The following is a 22,827-nucleotide window of genomic DNA, read 5'->3' on the forward strand; positions in this document are numbered from 1 at the left end:
CTTCCCTGGTGGTGCAGTGGTTGAGAGTCCGCCTGCCGATGCAGGGGACACGGGTTCGTGCCCCAGTCCGGGAAGATCCCACATGCCGTGGAGTGGCTGGGCCCATGAGCCATGGCTGAGCCTGTGCGTCCAGAGCCTGTGCTCCGCAACGGGAGAGGCCACAGCAGTGAGAGGCCCACGTACCACAAAAAAAAAAAAAAAATGCACCAGGTGCAGTGCAGGAAGGACAGTATAGATACTCAACATAGGGTGGCTGGTTTCATGGTGGGATCAGAAGTCAAGGATCCTGGGAGGATAGGACTGCCACCAGTTATCCCCCCAACTTTTGAGTCAATCCTCCTACACCCTGCAATGCAGACAGCAAAGAGGAATATGGTGTGAGTTGAGGCTGGAGAGATGGTCTTTAGAGTCTTCCTTCACCTCTCTGAGTAGATCGACCCCTGTCCATTACTGGCTTTTGTAACACCTTTCCTTTGCAGCATGTGGCACAGTTGCGATTTTATATTTACTTGTCTCGACATTTGATAAATGTCTGTCTTCCCCACTAAACTCCGCAAGGACTGGTTCCAGTCCTGGTCTGTTTTGTTTACCACTGTATCTCCAGTACCAGCACAGTGCCAGGTACTCAGTGGTTGCTCGAAAAATGTTTGCTGAATGAAAGAAGGTAGACATTTACACTCGGGCCTCTCTGAGCCTAGAAAGAGAGACTGTTCCCCTGTGGCTGGGAATGGGTAGGTTGAGGCCTTGATGGGGAAAGATGGGCAGTGTGGTTACTCTCTTGGGATTATCTGCCTATACCAGTGTGCCACACATGTCCTCTCTTTCCCTTTACCTCCCTGAAGGAGGAGGGGCTCTTGTCACACTCCTCTGGATGGCTCCCACAAAACAGCATAAGAACCTGGGACTCCAGAGCCAGGCCAACAATGTTAAAATTCTAGCTCTGCCACTTATTACCATGTATCCTTGGGCAAATCACTTAACTTCTCTGCCTCAGTTTCCTCACCTGTAAAATGAGGAAAATAATAGTCCCTACTTTGTTGTGAGGAGCAAATGAGCTGTTACACACATAAGTGCTTAGACCACTGCTTGGCACAGAGTAAGTGCCACATATGTACACTGTCTACCAAATGCAGGCTTGGCTCTCAATACAACCGAGAGCTTACCCGAAATATGTCTCCCTTCCCTAGAGTCCAAGAACACAGCCTTCCCCTTTGCTTTGGCAAGACAGGAAGAAGACAAGAAGCAGAAATGATCAACGGTGGAGGGAAGCTGGGTGTGGGTTTGGGTGTGAGGCCTGCCTGCCCAGAATGTGGCCATGGTACAGTCTCTGAAGAGATTTTCTTCTTCTGATAAAGTTTCCCTTAAGGTTTCAGTGGCTGTTTGCACTATGCTTCCAGTCCAGATGAGGTTTGCTGAAATGCCAGCAATGACACACACCCTGCCAACACTCTCCTGACTGTCCTAGCCTCAAAGACATGTCTAAACAACTGAGGCTAGGGTTTAGATTCAATCCATGGCTAAGACTGCTGCCTGACCCAGGAAGAAAGGCACACATTAGTGTTTGGTGACAGTGCAGAGAGCCTGCTTCAATGGGGCCCTTTATATGAAGGTTTGCAAGTTCAGCACTCAAAAAGGTTATTTCTTCTGCAGTATTTTGCCTGCAATTAGGGCAGCCAGCATAGGGGAGAAGTGTGTCTGGGTTGCCTGCTGTATGAGTAATATGCTTATACAAGGTATACCTTTGTTAAAAACATCATTTCAACAGAAAAAAAAATAACTAGGTGCTTCAGAAATAAGGACTTCAAAGGAGATTCAATCACATTATATACAACTGAAACATATAAAGAAATTAAAGACAGAGAAAAAAGCATCAATTTTATGAACGTGTAGGATTTAGTCTTTAGAGGGAAAGATGAAAGAGAATGGTTTATTTAGGCTGGAGAAGAGAAGGCAAAGAGAGAACTTAATGAATTGTCAAGGATGTGAAGGGGCAATACATGATCAATAATAACTAGCTTTTACCCGTTGCTTCTGAGGACGTAACAAAAATAAAAGAAATTTAAATTGTGACAAGAGAACCGTTGAGAAGACGGTTAGTCCCAGGATGTGTTGCCATGAGAAGGACTAGAAATATAGTTCTGTATATGGAGATTAAGTAAATAAAAAGGCAAGACTATCAGAGATAGAGAAGGTACAATTCTACTTAACCCCAGGGTAGTAAATAGTCATTATTATATAAAATATAATAATGATCACTTGTTAAGCAATAACCCTGTATTGGTCTTTCTCCTAGCTTCCATGTCATCTCAGTTAATTTTTACCACCTTTCCATAGGTTGTAGATATTATAATTATCATCTTCACACCTGAGAGAACCGAGGTCCTGAATGGTTCAGTGTCTTGCCCAAGGTCACATCACTAGTGGACAGTAGCTCTGCCAGGTCAAATCTATGTCCTTCTGGCTTCAGAGCCTATCTCCTTTGCATTATATTGCCAATTGGATGCAATAATATGTCTTTTTGCAGTTTCCTTTCTTTTATTAATTGTTCTTCAGTTTAGATTTCACATTGTTTTTCCCCAAGCAAAATCACCTTAGCCCAACAAATGGATTGTAGCGATTAGCTGGTTATATTAGTAACCACGTGTACACCTCTGCTAAGAATGAACTCTCCTGGGTGTGGAGAAAAGGGAACCCTCATGTACTGTGGATGGGAATGTAAATTGGTGCAGCCACTATGGAGAACAGTATGGAGGTTCCTTAAAAATCTAAAATTAGAGCTACCATATGATTTAGCAATCCCACTCCTTGGTATATATCTGGAAAAGACAAAAACTCGAATTTGCAAAGATATGTGCACTCCAATAGCCAAGACATGGAAACAACCCAAGTGCTCATCAACAGAGGATTGGTTTAAGAATATGTGGCATATATATATATATATATATATATATATATATATATACACACACACATATATACAATTCCATTACGTATATATAATGGAATATTACCCAGCCATAAAAAAGAATGAAATATTGCCATTTGCAGCAACATGGATGGACCTAGAGATTATCATAATAAGTGAAGTAAGTCAGACAGAGAAAGACAAATATTATATGATATCACTTACCTGCAGAATCTAAAAAAATAATACAAATGAATCTATATACAAAACAGAAACAGACTCACAGACATAGAAAACAAACTTACGGTTACCAGAGGGGAAAGGTGGTGGGGAGGGATAAATTAGGAGTATGAGATGAACAGATACAAACTACTAACATAAAATAGATAAGCAACAAGGATTTACTATATAGTACAGGAAACTATATTCAATAGCTTTAATAATAACCTATAAGGGAAAATAATCTGAAAATTATATATATATATATATATATATATATATATAAAACTGAATCACTTTGCTGTACACCCGAAACTAACACAATTTTGTAAATTTACTATACTTCAATTTTAAAAAAATGGACTCTCTTCCTTTTGGAGCAGACTCAAATTAAGTTGACGCAAAGATGAGAAAGGAGGCGAGGAACAAAATACCCAGCTTTACTGGCAGAAATGTCACAGCTGTACTGAGGGACAGTACACACACTGTGAGAAACAGGTATGGAAAGATCCAGGGCCTTAGTGAAGCATAAATCAAATTAGGCTACAACTAAATCCATAGTGACTTGTGAGGGCTGGTACAAACAGCATAGTAAAAAGGATGAGCATGTACGGGTACTACGAATAAGGTAATTTCTTTCTAAAAGAAATATTAATTAGAGTGTGCTAAAGTGAGGTAGGGAAGAAAAAACAATGTGGAGGATCGGGAATGACAACAGGTAATTTCCTACTGACCATGAACCAATGTATAGCCAGTACCATCTGCAACAGTCAATCAGAGTAATTCAGAGGAAGAAAAAACACAAATAATATCCTATTTGAGTAGCATCTAATCCAAACCATGACTAACTTTCTGGCAATATTTCCAAGCTAGTGTGCATTCATTCAAATAACACCTACCCTGTGCCCGGTGCAGTGGGGGGAAAAAAGATGAGCCCAAAATAGTTTCTGCCTTACGGAGCTTACACATTAGTAGCGATGATAAGACATGGGCACACATAATAAAAGACAAAATGTGCCCGGGTGATAAACTCTACTGGAGAAGCACAGGTGAAGCCCCGAAGAGTCCGAGAGACGAGGGAGTTTACTCCTAAATGATAGGATTAAAAAAAAAAAAAAGCTTCCTGGAGGAGGTGGCATTCGAACTGGCCTCTGAAGGAGAAGCAGGATTTAGGGGTGGAGAAACTGGAATGAAGGTGGGAAGGCAGAGAAGAGACAAAGGCCTTCCCGCTAGTATTTATTCAAATGTAACCTGAGGACTACCTGTGTTAGAATCCGAGGAGGCTGCATTTGAGCTAGGTCTTCAAGAACTGGCAGGATTTCCACAGGCAGAGATGGAGGAAAAGGATTTTCCAGAGAAAGGCAACATTCCCTCCTCTCAGGGTTACTGTACACGTTAGATATAACCTAGGAAGCCGTTTTGTCTCCTTTTCTTCCCAGCCTTATCATGAAATGGCTGCTGTTCATTCACCCCAAACTGGCTTGCCATATGGTTGGAATTAGATGCTCTGACCAATCAGAGATTGACGTTGGTTACTCTTCTATTGGCTTACTCAGGTTTCAGACTTTTAATAGGCTCAATTTAAGTGTACTAAATTCAGATGTAAAGCCATCATTTCAGGCCACTCCCAGTCATCTACGTGGTCTTAGGAATGGTTTCTCAAAGTGCAAGTCTATTGACCACCTGCATCAGAATGGACAATGGGCCCTGTTTAAATGCACATCCCAGGGCCCCTTCCCAAGGCCACCAAAACAGAGTCTCTGCAGTTGTGCTCCAGGGATCTGAATTTCAACAAGTTCTCCAGGTGATTCTGTTTTTTTTTTTTTTTTTTTGTATGCAGGCCTCCCTCTGTTGTGGCCTCTCCCGTCGCGGCGCACAGGCTCCGGACGCGCAGGTGTTGTGGCCTCTCCCGTCGCGGAGCACAGGCTCCGGACGCGCAGGCTCATTGGCCATGGTTCACGGGCCCAGCCGCTCCGCGGCACGTGGGATCCTCCCGGACCGGGGCACGAACCCGTGTCCCCTGCATCGGCAGGCGGACGCGCAACCACTGCGCCACCAGGGAAGCCCCTCTCCAGGTGATTCTGAAGCACACTAGAGTTTGAGAGATATTGAGGGGCAGAGGAGAGAGTAAAGGCACAAAGGTAAGAGAACACAAGAACAATGTGGGTAGAACCTGAGGTGCAAGAATGGAAGAATGTGGGCCTATAAAGGTAACTTGAGGCTAGAGCATGAAAGGTCTTCACTGTCAGAGTCGGGGGTTGACAAGTATGCTGCTGGCAACAGGGAACCATTCATTTTAGTGGCGAAGTGGAGTAGTTAAGAGCCCGGAGTCCGGAGCCAGACTTCCAGGGTTCAAATCTTAGCTCTTTGCCTCACGGGCCATATGACCTTGAACAAGGATCTTAACCTCTTTCTGCTTCAGTTTCATCATCTATAAAAAATGCAGATAAGAATCATACTCCCCGCACAGGGTTGTCATGGGATTAAATGAGTTCATATCTGTAAAGTACACAGAATTATGACCGGCTTAGAGTAAGCACAATATGTGTCAGCATAAAGCCTTCTGAGTAGGGGTGTAGCATGCTTAAGGCTATCTCTTTGAACGATTAAGCTGGCAGCAATGTATAGGAGTCAATTACCTATCTGCTACCAGTAAATCCTATAATCTTTTCCCTCTAACTCAGTGGCTCTAAACCTTGGCTGCACATTGGAATCACCTCCCTCACCACCACCCCCATCCCCAGTCTGGACATAAATTTCCCAAAATAATTCCAATATGCACCATAGCTGAGAACCAATGCTCTAAATATACAGTCGTCTCCCAGTATCTGCAAGGAGTTGGTTCCAGGACCTTCATGGATACCAAAATTTGAGGATGTTCAGTCTCTTATATAAAGTTGCATAGTATTTTCATATAGCTTACATGCATCCTCCCACATACTTAAATCATCTCTAGATTACTTATAATAAATACCTAATAGAATGTTAATGCTATATGCATAGTTGGGAATACAATGTAAACACCATGTAAATAGTTGCCAGCACACGGCAAATTCAAGTTCTGCTTTTCGGAACTCTCTGGATTTATTTTTTTCTCCGATATGTTGGAACCATGACTGGTTGAATCTGCGGACGCGGCACTTGCAGATATGGAGGGCCTACTGTATTTCAAATTTGTCCAATTTTCGTTATTAGCTCTCACTATATGCGAGACAGTGTCCTAGGTCCTTTTCCTGCATTATCTCATTTAAACCTCACAACCATCTGGAGGTAGGTGCTAACATTATTGTCACTGTAAAGATTGTTAGAAAGGTGAGTACATCCTGGCTCATGATCACCCAGCTAGAAAGTAGCAGGGCTGGGATTAGAATCAAGGCAGCCTGGTTCCAGAGGCCCCCAGTCTGAACCACTACTCTACACTGTGTCCCCAGACCAGAATCCCACTCTCTCATACCAGAGAGACTGCTAAACCCATCCTCCTGGTCTCTCCACTTGTCGTATTTCCTCCCTCCAATCTAGTCTGGACACAAAAACAAGTGAGATCTTTTAACACATCAACTAGATCATGTCATGCCCTATGCACAACCTTCCAGTGGGTTCCCAATGCACTTAAAAATGGAAATCCAAACTCCTTCCCATGGCCTTGAAGGTCCTGCATGGTCTGACTCCTTCCTGTTCACCTCTCCAGTCTCATCGCATGCCAGTTATGACCACAATCACTATATTCCTACCACACTGGTCCCTAGGCTCCTTGAATGCTATAAGCTCTTCCCTGCCTGGTCCTTTGAACTTTCTTTTCTTTCTGCCTGGAATGCTCTCCTCCCAGGACCTTTGCATGGATGACTCCTTTTCATCTTTCAAGTCTGAGCTTAAATGTCATCTCAGAGAGGCCTTTCCGACAATTCAACCTAAATGCCTTCACCTCTTATTTTCTACCTTGGTCCTTTGTTTATTTCCTTCACAGTACTCACACTGTTTATATTTAGGTATTTGTTTGCTTGTTTGTTTATTATTTGTCTTCTCAGGTAAAATGTGCGTTCCATAAGACCAAAGAACATATCCTGGCTGCTATGTATGCCACATACGGTTGTACAGGTTGTGTCCTGCACAAGGGTGCCTCAGCTAAGGAGGTACATTCACAAGGATTTTCTGGCAAATGGCGGTCAAGTATCTTAAGTAAGGGGATCCTTTTTGTAATTCACATAAAGATGCCATATAGTCTAGCAGTGCCCTGTATGTCTGCTATATTTACCATTATGTATCCAGCTTCTAGCACAGTGCCAAGCATAAAGTAGACATTCAATAAGCACACTGGATGGAAGGAAAAAAGACAAAATTAGGAGGGAAAGCGGGAAAAGGGGGGGGGATAGAGAGGACTGCTGATAGATTTGGTAATTTGAGAAGAGGCAATAAAAGAGAAATTAAAGGTGATTATGTTTGATCTCGGAAACCTAAAGAAAAAAAAATGGTACTGTCATCAAAGAAATGAGACCCAAAGGAGAAAAAACTGGCTTGAGAAGATGATGATTCCATTTTGGATATAATTTGAGAAGACGATGCCTTCCATTTTGCTTTCATTAAGTTTGTCACCACTTTACTGTGGGATTTAAAAAATACACCTACATCTGCCCTGCCTAATCTTCAAAATGGTCACATCAGTGCTTTGGGAGGCCCATTCTTCCTTTTAAGGCTGTGTGTGGAAATACCCTGTGTTTTACAATACAATAATGTAGGGGCCAAGCTAGAAGGGATTAAGGAAGGAGAGACAAAGATACTCACTTTCACATTAGATGACTCTCACCTCTCTCCCCCTGCTGCAATCCAGCCCAGCGCAGTTTCTTTCAGGGAGTGACCCTTAAAAGCAGTGCTTTTATTTTTTCCTTTTGTGATTGAAAACACCCTTAGAATCTAAGGCTACCATAGAAAATTCCCTTTCCCTAGGACACTGGACAGGTATTTTCCTCTTCTAAATCTTGCTACTCAGGATGGCGGCACCCGGGGTCTTGGGAAACAGGATACCTACCTCTGCACACCCGGCAGCAGGAATCAGGAACAGAGACTGGGAATGCACAGGTTAACTTGGGGCAAGTCTTGAGACCACAGTACACATTGCCCTCCTGCCAAAGAGAAACAGAATTAAGGTCAGAAGGAGCTGGAGTACGTGTAAAGGCTTTAGCTCAGTACCTGGGATGAGTAGGGGCTCAAACGTCCTTCCCCCATGCTCTTCCATAGTCAGTTATATGCACTTCCTAACTTTCATGATGCGTTATATTTTTTCTATTTACTATTTATCCATGCCAGAGACTAAGTCACAGAAGAGATGGCGATTCTCATCAGGCATGCTGGTCTAAGATGAAACAAAGTAGTCAGTGTGAGGGCTGCTGTGAGCCTCCAAACCACCAAATACAGTCTTGCCCCTCTCTTCTCTGTCCATTCTGGTCCCTATCGTGCTTCAGCTGGACGTTGGGGCTTTGGGGGAATGCAGATTTGCACAATAGCTGCCTTCTGTAACACTCACTAGAATCTCCCTTCCAAAACAAGTAGACAAGCTCTTTGGGGTGATACAAAACTATAAAATATCATCTGAATGGACAGCTCAGTCCAGCACAAGGCAAGGGAGAGGATCAAATGCACTTGCTGGTTATGTTTGTCCTTGCATAATGTTCATTCCCTAAAATTCTATGTTCCAAACATCATTCCTTGAACATTGATCTTAGTTCTTAGAAGCATACTGTTCTGGAGCTATGAGGGTTCCTGAAAGGTCATTAGGGAAGCATGGCTATGACCAAATTCTCCCGAACTACTGAGATGCTATATTTTTACTAAAAATCCCTAAGCAAAGAGATTCTTTAGCTTCCCTTGTCAATCCAGAGTTTCATACCCTTTATAGGCAGAAAAGTTGTTTCTACATCGAACTTCATCCCCTCATACTTCAGCTTAAACACCCATTTTACTCCATTTTTCTGGTTCTATTTATTTCATTCTCTGGGCTGCACAATTAGATGATGATGTAATCAGTATACCTTATTCATGAAGTATACAACTCTTTGGACAAATAATGTCACAGGAATCATCATGATCAAGCATTTGTCAAGAGACTTTTCTCATTGCAGGGCACCAGGAACTGACTAGTTAGTGGAATATTTCAGAGATGGGAACCAAGAGACACCCCATTTTCTTGTGAATTGGACTGAGTGGCCCCAGATGGTGCCAGTGGCTTTTCCACCCATGGCATTTCCAAGGCTTATCAAATAACTGAGTTCTTCAGATGAAGGCTCTGGTGGTGTAATTATTGTGAAAAGAAGCATAGATCAAGATTTTCAGCTCATTTTTGTCCTTTTAAGCAGTCCTACAGTTTTAAGACCGGGATATGACTGGGTCTGACCTCTTCAACAGAGTTGATCAGGGTTGATTAAGATCAGGAAGGCTCATGATTTAGATGTGATTCATCTTCCAATCAAGCACCCTACAGTGTAGGCTTAAACTAAAAGTACAAGTATGGAAGCACTCTTACTTGGGTAGGGGATAGCAGGGACATTAAGATACAGGGTCTTACCGAACAGCTGCACTGTGTGCATTGGTTGGGTTGCCGGTTCTGAAAGAGCCCTTCAGCCATGAACAGCTCGCCGTGTTGGTAAGTGGTCCCGTTGTACTCGCACGACTTGCTGGTCACCTTATTGTTCGCTGGGGGTAAGGAGTCTTCTGGGACAGAGTGGAGAAAAACCACACCGAGTATTGGCATCATTGCAAAGAATTTCACAAATCCCAACAGCAGATGGGGCTGTACCACACAGAGGGAGTTAAAAACAGTCCCTAATTCAGTGGCTGATGACTTAGATAATATTAAAGCAGCCAGACAGGAATAACAAGTGACATGTGATTATCCATCCATTCCTTCAATTTTGGGGCATTTATTGAGCACCTACTACGTACCAGCCATTGTGACAGGCACTAGAGAGAGATCCGTGAAGAAGGACAAGGCCCCTGCCTTGATGGAGCTAACAGTGTTAGATGAATAAGGTATTAACCTGCCTGGAAGGAGGGAGTCTTTTCTGATGAGGAACCACCTATTATAACTACCCTGGTAACTTTACCCCCTCCCATGTTTTATAACACTTGGTATATGCTTGTATGCTTGTTCTAGCCTCTGGAGTCTTTGCTTCTTTTTAGTCTCTCCACCAAGATTGTCCCCTCCTTGCCACTCTTTTCCACCTATTGAAGTCCTGTCTGATTCTGAAGGCTCAGCAAAAGTCCACTTGCCTCCATGAAGCAGTCCCTAACAGCTCCAGCCCACGATCTGCACCTCTCAAAGCATCTGATGTCTGAAGCACACCACTTGGCACTTGAATATTACTGTAACTCATATTTGCGAATTATAGTCAGCTAGCCAACAATTTACAAAGAGCTTTCACATACGGTATTACAATGGAGCCTCATAAGAACACTGTGAAGCAAGTAAGGCAGATTCTTATCTTCATTTTTCATTTGAGGTTGACAAGTCTCTGATGTTGAATGACTTAACTGAAGTCACAAAGGTAGTGAGTGATGAAAAAGGGAATTGATATCTGGTCCTCTGTCTCTAAATTCCATTTTTTCCTACCAACCCATATATACATTTGTACATATTGCTTTTTGAAGACTTGGGACTCCGCCTTACACGTGTCTTTCTCCATGGAGTCTGGCACAGGGTTGCCATGTAGCAAAAAGGTCAATGCACTTGGTGAGCTGACTCTAAGTGAATGGTTTCGAGAAGTCTCTTCATTGGGCGTCCTTAAAGTACATGCTGTGCACACACATACGCACACATATACACACACCAAATATCAATGAACAAGTGCCCAGGTTAAACTAACCATCAGTGTACAAATTAACAATAGATACAAGCAGAGCTTCGAAAGTACGTGCTGTGGGATAGTGGAAGAACAGAAATTAGCGGAGTTGTGTGTTTCATTAGAGGGAGGCTTAAAAAGTTAGACCATCCTGGTAACTCTTCTACATTGTTGGTGGGAATGTAAACTGGTGCAGCCACTAGGGAAAACAGTATGGAGGTTCCTTAAAAATTAAAAATAGAGTTACCGTATGATCCTGCAATCTCACTCCTGCGCAGATATCTGGAGAAAACTCTAATTTGAAAAGATACATGCACCCCAATGTTCATAGCAGCACTATTTACAATAGCCAAGACATGGAAACAACCCAAGTGCCCATCAACAGACAACTGGTTCAAGAAGATGTAGTATAGGAACTTCCCTGGTGGCGCAGTGGTTAAGAATCCGCCTGATGGGTTAGAGCCCTAGCCCAGGAAGATCCCACATGCCGCAGAGCTACTAAGCCCATGCGCCACAACTACTGAGCCTGGACTCTAGAGCCCACGAGCCACAACTACTGAGCCCGCATGCCACAACTACTGAAGCCCATGCACCTAGTGCCCATGCTCCACAACAAGAGAAGCCACTGCAATGAGAAGCCCGTTCACCACAACGAAGAGTAGCCCCCACTCGCCGCAACTTAGAGAAAGCTGGTGTGCAGCAACGAAGACCCAACGCAGCCAAAAATTAATTAGTTAATAATTAATTAATTAAAAAGATGTGGTATATATTTACAATGGAATATTACTCAGCCATAAAAAAGAATGAAATATTGCCATTTGCAGCAAGATGGATGGACCTAGAGATTATCATACTAAGTGAAGTAAGTCAGGCAGAGAAAGACAAATATTATATGGTATTACTTATATGTGGAATCTAAAAAAAAAATTACTGTACAAATGAATCTATATACGAAACAGGAAAAGACTAACAGACATAGAGAACAAATTTATGGTTATCAAAGGGGAAAGGTGGGGGCGAGGGATAAATTAGGAATATGGGATTAACAGATACAAACTACTATACATAAAGTAGATAAGCAACGAGGATTTACGGTATAACACAAGGAACTATGTTCAATATCTTGTAATAACCTATAATGGAAAATAACCTGAAATATAAATATATATATATACACACACACATATATAACTGAATCAATTTGCTGTATATCTGAAAATGACACAATATTGTAAATCAACTATACTTCAATAAAAAATTTTTTTAAAAGGAGACCATTCTTTCTTTCCCATCACTCAAAACTATAATGAAAATGAGTCCATTTTATGGTGGGTAAATTATACCTCAATACAACTGTTTGAAAAAAAACAATGAAATTGTTCTCAGGATCTCATTGGAGTGCATTAATGTACTCAACAAGAGATGGAGAGAAATCAAAAAAGAAGACGACAAAACAGAATCAAAGAAAAGGAAACCTATTATGGTTATGCTTAATGCTAATTTTACACAAGAAATTTATCTTAACTTCTTCCTATTTATTATTATTGCATTCTTCTAAGATCCCTAATGGGGTGAGGGGAGAATTATGAAAATGAGGCTACTGATACCTCAAAAGGTTTGGTCCATGTCACACAACTATTAATAGAAGAGCCAACTAAGAAATATAGTTTTCCTGCCTTGAAGTTTCCTGTTCTTTTCACACAGTGGGTGTCAAAACTGGAGGGCAGAAAGGAAATGAAATCAGTCCCTGGAAGAGATATCTGCATTCTCATGTTTATTGTATCCTATGTTTATTGCAGCATTATTCACAGTAGCCAAGATATGGAGACAACTTAAGTGTCCATCCCATACCCCATATTCGTGGACGAATGGATTAAAAAATTGTGAGATATATATATATATATATATATATATATATATATATATATATATAATTCAGCCCTTAAAAGGAGATCCCGCCATTTGCAACAACATGGTTGAACCTGAAGGACATCATGCTAAGTGAAGTAAGCCAGTTGCAGAAAGAAAAAAAAACCTGCATAATCTCACTTAAATGTGAAATCTAAAAAATTTGAATATATAGAAGCAGAGATTAGCATGGTGGTTACCAGGGGCAGGGAGGTGTGAGAAATGGGGAGATATTGGTCAAAGGGTACAAGGTTGGAGTTATGTAGGATGAGTAAGTCTAGAGATCTAAAGTATAGCATGATGGCTATAGTTAATAATACTGCATTGTATACTGGAAATTTGCTAAGACAGTAGATTTCAGGTGCTCTCATCACAAAAATAGATGGTAACCAGGAGAGGAGATGATGTTAATTAGCTTAACTGTAGTAATCATGTCAATCTGTGTATGTAAATCAAATCAGCATGTTGTTTATCTTCAATATATACAATTTTTACTAAAGAAAAGAAAGTTTTTAAAAACTGAGGGGGGCAGGATTACTGAGTCATAATCCCAGCTTGGGTACCCACCTCCCATAACCTTGAACAAGTCACTTTACCTCTTTGGGCCTTGACTTTTCTATCTAAGAATAGGATATGGAACTCAAACCTCCCCTTGCATCTTTGGAGGGCTAACACAGCATGCAAGGAACTCCAGAGGCAAGAAAAGCCACCTCGGACTCTACGTGCTCCCTTCCCAGATTTTCCAAGGTGGCTGGGCTTCTAACCAACAATCCTTGGAACACATTCTGTGTTCCTGGCCGAAAACTGGCAGAAAATCAGTCTGAAGCAAGGCTGGCTTCAGGACCCCTCAGGGGAATGCTACAACAGAAGTGACCAGGCTGCATGGCTTCTAGCCTCTGCCATTTCCTGTTTCCCATCAAATCCCACACAGCACTCCGAGGAGGAGTGGAGGAAGGACACTGTCGGGTAAGCAGACCAGCACTCAGCCATCTGACTACAATTGTGTTGCCAAAAGGAACTGTTCCTTCTCCCGCATGAGGGATGATCTTATATGTAAGCAGAGCTATAATTTCTGGGGTGCTCAGAAAACACTCCCTTATCCTAAATGTCTCTTACCACCTTTTCTCTCATGGATGCCTAAAATGCCATCATTAGAAGTTCATTCTTTTGGATTAGTGATTGCCTTTTGGCAATCAGATTTTATAATCCCCAAACTTCTCTGAGAGGATACACATTGTCAGTAACATCTCAGTGTGAATAACCTTGTGACAGGCATTTTTTCCCCCTTCAGAGCAACTGGCAAGTTTTACCAAAACGTCTGTGGTCCTTTCCCACTTCCTTTGATACACCATTCTCTCCCCTCCTAGTACTACCCCTCCTCCCACCCTCTGGAACCCAACATCCTCATGCTGGTGGCTCTCTTCTCCACTCTCCCTACCCACAAATTTCTACTTCCTTAGTGGGCCAGTTCTTGGCTAGTCAGAAAGGCCACTTGTAAATCAGCTCCCAGTGTTTATGAGATAAATGCAAACCTGTCCAGAGCTCCCAAGTATGGTTGCTAATCTCCTTGACTCCGAGCCCTCCCTTCTTTTGCCATTGCTATTGTTACTCAGGTTCCTATTTTATTCTTGATGGCTGAGCCTGATGCCAGTGTTTCCAGTCTGCTTCTTTCTCATTCTAGTGGTGTAGTCCCAGCACAGCCACAGTCCATTCTGGAGGTGGTGGTGGAGAGGGTAATATGGAGATGAAGGTAAAGGGCTTGGAAGAAGAGGTTATGTTCCCTTTAATTCCCTTGAGACAGACAGACAGACAGACAGACAAACACACACACACACACACACACACACACACACACGAATACTATTCAGCCATTAAAAAAAGAATGAAATCTTTCCATTTGCGACAACATGGATGGACCTCGAGGGCATTATGTTAAGTGAAATAAGTCAGACAGAGAAAGACAAATACTATATGATCTCATTTATACATGGAATCTTAAAAAAAAAACAAGCTTGTAGATATAGAGAACAGATTGGTGGTTGCCAGACGCGGGGGGGTGGGGGGTGTTGGGAATGGAATGTACATCATGGTGAGTATACTTAATAATATTGTACTGCATATTTTAAAGTTGCTAAGAGAATAAATCTTAAAAGTCCTCATCACAAGAAAAAAATTTGTAACTATATATGGGGACAGATGTTAACTAGACTTATTGAGTTGATCATTTTGCAATATAAACAGCTATTGAACCATTATGTTGTACACCTGAAACGAATATAATATGCCAATTATACCTCAATTAAAAAAAAACTACACCAAGATAACCATTTTTCTTATCAGATTTGCAAAAATCCAAAAGTTTGATTAATAAACTCTCTCAGCAAGGCTGTGGAGAATTGATACAAACACTCTGGAGGCAATTTAGCAATACCATTCAATTTAAAAATATTTTCTGAATGTACATGTATATAACAAAAATTAAAAGGAGGTCCAAGGAAGAGTGTGAGGGATACACTTGTCTTTTAAATAAATGTTACCAAAGCTTATCATTTCATCTAAAGTGAAAGTAAAATATTCTTTTGACATGGATTCTGTCATAAATATGGCTTTAATATTCTCTCTGCTCGTTATATGTAGATATATTTTATTTCTCCAAACCATTTATAAACTATTTGAGGTTGTAGTTTATGGGCTCTGTTCTTTTGTTCATACCATAGTACCCAGCACAAAGCTAGGTGGAAAGAAGATATTTAACATGAGCCTTAAGAAGAACTAAGGTTTTGAAAACTAATCTACTTTTCATGCTTATTCCTGAATTCTATGGGAGAAAGTAAAGTTGTTGATGTGGCAAATGAAAAATATATATATGTGTATTTTTGACCCAGCAATCCTACTTTTCAGAATTCACGCTACAGATATACTTGCGTGTGTGTGAAAAACCTAAAAGTTATTCACTGCACCATTGTTCGTGATGGCAAAAGATTGGAAACAACTTCTGTGTCCATCAATAGACATCTGGTTAAACATGTGGTGGCTCATTAATACAATGAAATAGTGTGTAGTTGTATAAAAGAATGCGTAAGCTCTCTATGCACTAATACAGAAAAATAGATTATTAAATGAAAAAAATCACAAAGTGCAAAATGATTCGGATAATATACTGCTTTTTATTTAAAGAGAATATAATTTTTTAAGAGTATGTATTCATATTTGCTTATATTTTCATAAAGAAAACCTGGAAGGATACATCGGAAAATACTAAAAGTTATAAGGGGGGACTACGTTTTGAGGAGAAAGGTAAGAATTGAATGGATGTGGGACAGGGGTGAATTAGACATCTTACTGCATACTTTTACATATACCTTTATGAACATAAACATACATAATATATACACATACACACATATGCATTCATATTCTTGAATGATACAAATGTACTTCCCACTGAAAAATTAAATTTGAAGAGTTTATGTTTTAAAAAAACTCTAACTCAAGGCAAGGGGCTAAACTTGATGACCATTTTGGGTCCCTTCCAACCATAGAAAATCAATCCTACAGAGCTGGTCATAGAAGCCAGCTCTATTCCTACTAGTGGGACAGACCCTAGCTAGGACTCTTGTGTTCCCAGTGTGACTACAATGAGATGGTTCTCTCCTACAGACACTATTTAGCCCCTTTGGAGAGAGTGGGGGGCTATTACACTGCTCTCTGAAACAAATTGTTTTAAATAAAGTCTGTAAATTTGAGCTGACATCTGGGCCTTGGCCCAGCTAGGAAGAAAGCAGGCAAAGAAGGGTGCTAATGGGAAGCCTCCTGGGCTCCTCCAAGGAGGGAAGAACAGCTGGGCACTGCATCCTGGTCAAGCTAGGTCAGAGCATACAGCAAGGATGTGACACATCTTGCAGAATTAATGCATCCCAAACAGTGGGTATCTATAGTCTCCCTCCAAGAACCTTGCTCACCCTCTGAGGTCATGTGGGTTCAGGTGAGTTCTTCTTTGGGATGCTCACTGAAATCAAAGGTATTGCTTCAAACAGGTCCATGAGCTAAAACAATGATGCCTACCATTTAGATTTATTCCTGTCAGCGCTCCAAACACTATCACTTCTTTTTGCCCTGGGTTGCTCAAAATGATGACTTATCCAGACCTGCTGTCCTTTGGCAGAGACCTATGATTTTCATATCTTCCCCAAACTCTCCTCCTCCATAAAAACTTAACTCTTCTGTGTCCCATCACATTGAGGCCTTGCTAGGGGGGCTTAGCACTCATCTTACGGACTAATTCATATCACGGTGAGAATGGAAGACAATGTTTGAAAATAGGTTCTTTTTCTAGATAATTAAATTGTAACTTAGGCCTCTGATGCTTTATCTATAATGAGGTTGTAGAGCACAGGGCAAGGAGTGTGAAATATCCCAGAACTTAAGGCTCAATGTAGGGGCATTTACTAAAAATACAGCCTCTGAGAGCTGTCCTAGTGGGAGGAAAGGCCTTATTTCAGGGTGTCCAAATTGTGTTCAAATTCCACCTCCACTATTAATTAGATCCCACCTATTAGCGGAACAAGTCATTTAACATTCTTGAGCCTCGGTTCACACATCGATAAAATGGGGCTGATAATAGTACCTACCTCACAGGTTGTTGTGAGGATCAAATGAGGTGAGACCCATAACGTGCTCAGCATAGTACCAGACGCGTATTAATGCTCAATGAATGCTGTTATTGTTACATTACTATTAGCTGTAAATGATAGGGTTTCTGGAAGGCAGAAAGCAGGTTGGGGCTGCCTAGTCCTTACAGTGCCTGTTATAGGCTGAATGTTTGTGTCCCCTTCACCAAATTCATATGTTGAAAACCTAATCCCCAATGTGATGGTACTTTGAGGTGGGGGTCTTTGGGAGTTGGGGCCCTCATGAATGGGATTAATGCCCTTATAAGAAGAGACAACGGGGAGATGATCTCTGCTCTCAGCCATATGAGGACACAGGATGAAGAAGACTATCCACAAGCCAGGAAGTGGTCTCTCACCAGACACCAGATCTGCTGGCACCTTGATCTTGGACTTTCCAGCCCCTAGGACTGTGAGAAATAAATGTTTGTTGTTTAAGCCATTCGTCTATGATATTTTTGTTATAGCAGCCCAAACTGACTAAGACAACTGTCTTTCACTATCCTGCAGAACTTCTCAAATATTGCCAGATTCTGAGTGGTGACTAGAGAGTCACTTCTGAGCCCATCACGTTCACTAAGAATCCTTCTATGGCTCAACTTCCAGCTGACTCCATTTGCCCTGTCCCCCTATCTCAGTGGGGAGCCCACCAGGAGTGATTTCTTTAGCCAAGCAGCTGAATTCTGGCCAGAGCCATCTATCAAACCTAGAGTCTCTGCTTTGGATTTCCTGAGGGTCCCAGAGAGGTGAATTTATGAGTCAGAAGGGTCACGAGTGTATTTGTGATTGAGTGGTCTTGAAGGGCAAAGAAGCCAACTTTCCCACTGCATTTTGGCCATCATTTCCAGCCTCCTCTCCTGTTGCATGCTTTCTAGAGCTGCTAAACACAAGTCACTGTTGATTGGTTTGAGTTTCATCTTTGTTTGGGTTCAGTGTCTGCGCTGTTCTTTGGAAAGTAGTTCATATTTTTCAGTTTAGAATGCCTCTCCCTTTCTCCCCTTCATCCATTTTCCTTCTGTCTACCCTTCATGGCCCAGCTGCAGTCTCACCTCTTCAGGGAAGACTTGTCTCGCTACTTCTGCACTCAAAGGTCGCTTTGGGGGAAGGGAAAATGATTGGTAGAGCAGACTGCTTGTGCCATGCTAGAGCTTCCAAAGGTGGCAAGTTCGCTCTGTCCCTAAACTCTCTTCTTCTCTGCTCTGCCAGAGTGCCTGACATGGCCCCAAGTTCAAGCATTAGTTAGAGTAGGGCCCTGCCTTTCCCGGAGGTTTAATAAGTTCATAGTAACGAACACTGAAGATTGGAGCAGTTCCCCAATAAAGAGCAAAATCTTGGGGGCGAGGAGGAGAACAAAAACCACAGTGAGACACCACTTTGCACCCACTAGGACAGTTATAATAAAAAAGAAAATAATAATAAGTGTTGGCAAGGATGTGGAGAAAATGGAACCTTTGTACACTGCTGGTAGGAATGTAAAAGTGTCAAATGGTACAGCTGCTGTGCAAAAAAGCTCGGCAGTTCCTCCGAAGTTAAACCTAGAGTTACCATATGAACCAGTAATCCCACTTCTAGTATATACTCAAGGGAACTGAAAGCAGAGACTCAAAGAGATCCTGGTACATGAATCTTCAGCGCAGCATTATTCACAATAGTCAAAAGGCAGAAAGCACCCAGTGTCCATTAGTGAGAGAACTGATAAACAAAATGTGGTGTATCATACAATGCAATATAATCCAGTTAGAATGGATGAACCTTGAAAACATTATGCTTAGTGAAAGAAGCCAGACACAAAAGGTCACATACTGTATGATTCCTTATTTACGAAATATCCGCAATAGGCAAATCCCATAGAGACAGAAAGTAGCTCAGCGCATGCCAGGAGCTGAGAGGAGGGGAAAATGGGGAGTTGACTCCTAGCTGGTATGGGACTTCTTTTTGGGATGAGGAAAATATTCTGGAATTAGATAGTGGTGGTAATGGCAATATCTTGCAAATGCACTAAAACCAATTTAACCGTTCTATTTAAAAGGACAAATAGGATGCGAATTATATCTCAAATAAAGCTGTTGCCAAAAATCCTGAACGACTAAACATCCTACCATGCAGGCACAAAGGCTGAGTATCAGTGTGGGGCAGGCCTGGACAAAATGAAGGTGCTGTGTACCCTGGTGACAGGGAATAGAAAGGTAAATGACAAAGGGAGAACCACAGAGGGGTGGAGGGGGTCGATCCCAATTCATAACCTTGTCCATGGGGTACCCACCCTGGGAGATGGGGTAGGTCTGCCAGACAGCTGAGCTAAAGGAGGGGCGATGGGGGGAGGACTTGCCCGTTTTGAATCTTCAAGGAAACTCTTCAGCACGACTAGTGGCCTCCCTACTCCAACCCCCGGCCCAACCCCTGGTGGGGTCCCGGGCCAGGAAATTGCTGCAGCAGATTCAACAGATCACTCTGCAGCTCAACAGACAGACACAACACTCTGTCCCAACCGAGAAGGTGCCGAGTGAGAGGAAACAGTCATCTGCCGGTCCAGCTGGACAGAAGAGGGGGAGAGGGCACTGAAAGCTCACGCCCCCGGTGTGATCCCTGCCCGTCCCCTCCTCATCCAGAACCCTCTGCAGGCTGTTTTTCATCCCATTTCCTTTCACGTTTCATCTGCTGTCAGTCAGTAGCTGACCCTGCCTGAAAATGCCACCTTGTCAGGCAGATGAGGGGAAGGATGGCTTGAGGAGAGGCTTTGTGCAAGAGGTGAGCATCCCTCCATGAGGCAAGGGGTGACAGCAGGCCGGGCACTCGATCTGGGGGAGAAAGGGAGCACGTGTATTCTTGGCTGGGGTTGGGCCACGGACTTGCTGTGTGATGGGACCGCTGTCCCTTTGCATCCCTGGGCCTCGGTTCCTAAAGAACCTTCTGCAATCGTGAGTACGGTGAGTACGTGTGTGTGTGTTGGGGATAATCGTTTCACTTGCTTCTACTTTACAGGGACATGGAAGGAACAAACCAGATTCTAGTTTTTGAAAAGGCCTGGGGAGAAAAGAAGCTACATGCAACGTGGACAATGGATGCTGAGTATCTCCAGCTTACCGAGTGCAGTCCGTCTGAAGGCAAAAAGAGATGTATAACCGAGTGTGCTCCAGCGGTCCGGCGTCCAGAGCCTAAACATCCCATGAGGGTTCTGCCGACTCAGAAAAGACCCTTCAGCCTTTCAGGTAGGAGTTCTAGCCTGGCTGTGTGAGTCACCTGCCTGTGGGCAAGCACCCGGAGCTGAAGCTCTGGGTACGAAGCAGCACCACAGCACGGGCCAGCCAGGGTGAGGAAGCACATCTCAGAGACGCATCCCCTCGGCTAAAGAACACTCTACTTCAGACCAGCCGGTCCCCATCCCCACTGTGTCCCTTGCCAGCTCTGCCCTGACTCATGCTAGACCCAACCACACCCACAGACTACCCTCTGCTTACTCACATCCTACCCAGCCCTCACTATCCGTCAAACACACTCTGATCCCTTGCAGCCACTCCAATGGTCTGCCTGTCTGTACCCTACAGCCTAGCACCTGCTAACAGGTAGACTGCTTGCCAAGTGATCACCAAGTACAGAGCAGGTGGGGCTTCTGTCTTGACCTGTCTATCTCCTCCTGGCTCTAGCACTGGAACAAAGGGACAAACACCCAAATAGTGACGTGTACTCAGATACTGAGGGTCTATTATTAATTTTGTTAAGCGATAAGCGTGCACCTCCGGGAGTGAGGTCCTTCTTCATTTAAGTCCTAGAGAGCTGGAGAGAAATAAATAGGATTCTTGAAAGGGATTCCGAAGTGCATTTTGAGTGTATGAGGGTACATGCATTCTTCTGGGAGGAGGGTCCATGGGTCCCATTAGAGTCTCAAAGCATTCCATGGCCCAGAAGAGGTGCCCCCTCTACTTTAATACAAAGTGAGGAGCCTGCGGGTTTCACCTCAGCAGCGCCGGGTATCTGCAGGCAACTCAGTCCAGTTTCTAGGGCTCTAGGGCTAGGCACGCTTATTTTCAGCTTTCTGTGGGCTCAGAGCTGTTACTGGTGAAAGCTTTCCATAATCCAATCTTCATAGGGAACCTCTACGTTCTTTCCTGTCAAAATGTCTTCTTCCACTTTACTGAACAGCTTTATCATCAGCTCCACTATTCAGCTCATGGACCATTCCAATCTCATTACATAAGCCTTGTAGGGTTTCCCATGTCTATCTCCAAGAGGAAACTGGAAATGGCCTTCTCTCCTGAGAGATGGAAATGAGGCCTAGAGCTTCCAAGGGGACAACGTTATTTAGTGCCGAAGCCAGGATTCAAACTCAGGTTTCCTAATTTTACACAGAGCCACAAAACCTAAGGGCAAGAGAAGCCTGCTAAAATCTAGTCCAACAATTGAGGAAGAAGATAAAACAAAAATCCCTTTGCTTTCAGGGGCTAATTCCCAAATCTCGTATGCTCATCTGAACTTGGGTGTGTAGCCCAACAAAAAGAACCCCTTCTGCAGTGGATCTGATAGGTTTCTCTTATTCTTTTGCTACTACATGATTTTTTAAAAAAATTTTAATTATCCATCGGTGTAATAAATGGACTTGCAGTTGAGATGAAAATGTTAAATCAATTCTTCTGCCTGACGCCTAATTGTTAATGACAGGTTTTGTGGTAGTATGTGTGTCACTCACTGCCTTCCTCTTCTCCCTAAATAAAGAATGAGTTCTACTATTACTTGGTTAGTTCTAATCCTTTGGGAACCAGGCTTTTTTTTTTTTTCTGAAGGTCAATGACCCTTTGAAATGGACAAATTAGTCACTATCCTCAAGCAGCAGTTACAGAAACAATGTGAGGCATCTGGCTGAGACAGTGGGGAGTGCGGTCAAGCATTCCTTTGTATTGCCTACACCAGCATTTCCCAAGTCCGCTCTGCAGAGCACTACTTGTCCACAAGACGCTCTGTGAAAACAAAATTCTGTGCTTCAGATAAAGCTGGGAAAAGATCCATAGTCTCTGTTCACAATATTCCTTTCGGCATGTTAAAGGATCTCAGAAATCCCAGAGTAAAGAAACCCATTTAACTACAACCCAGCATTTTCTCCAACTGACTTTCCTGAGCCACCGGACCTCTTTTTTCTCATCTGTTTAACAGCTATGAACATCCCAGGAACACCCTTTGGGAAGCACTGTCCTATAGCACATCCAGTAACTAGATATTTTGAGAATCTGGATATTTGCTATCTCGTGGACACTATAAAGTGCTGAATTCAGGACCCCTCTTCCACTTCCGGTCACTCAACCTT

The 22,827-nt window shown here is 42.7% G+C and overlaps 1 protein-coding gene across 7 annotated transcripts in view; it reads right to left on the reverse strand.

The window, feature by feature from the left end:
- CHRDL1 (chordin like 1) overlaps positions 1-22,827 on the reverse strand; it is a 117,738-nt gene that overhangs the window by 42,149 nt on the left and 52,762 nt on the right. For 4 of the 7 annotated variants that reach the window (XM_007100818.3, XM_007100822.4, XM_028482607.2 and 1 more), the window contains exons 5-6: positions 9,681-9,826; positions 8,148-8,241 (exon numbers count right to left, since the gene is read on the reverse strand). In XM_007100818.3, coding sequence (XP_007100880.2) covers positions 8,148-8,241; positions 9,681-9,826 — 240 coding nt within the window. The remainder of the gene's footprint in view (positions 1-8,147; positions 8,242-9,680; positions 9,827-22,827) is intronic. The other 3 variants (XM_024128162.2, XM_007100821.4, XM_007100819.4) reach the window with 1 other exon arrangement.

Source organism: Physeter macrocephalus, chromosome 21 (assembly GCF_002837175.3).
Source record: "Physeter macrocephalus isolate SW-GA chromosome 21, ASM283717v5, whole genome shotgun sequence".
NCBI classification, from domain to species: Eukaryota; Metazoa; Chordata; class Mammalia; order Artiodactyla; family Physeteridae; genus Physeter; species Physeter macrocephalus.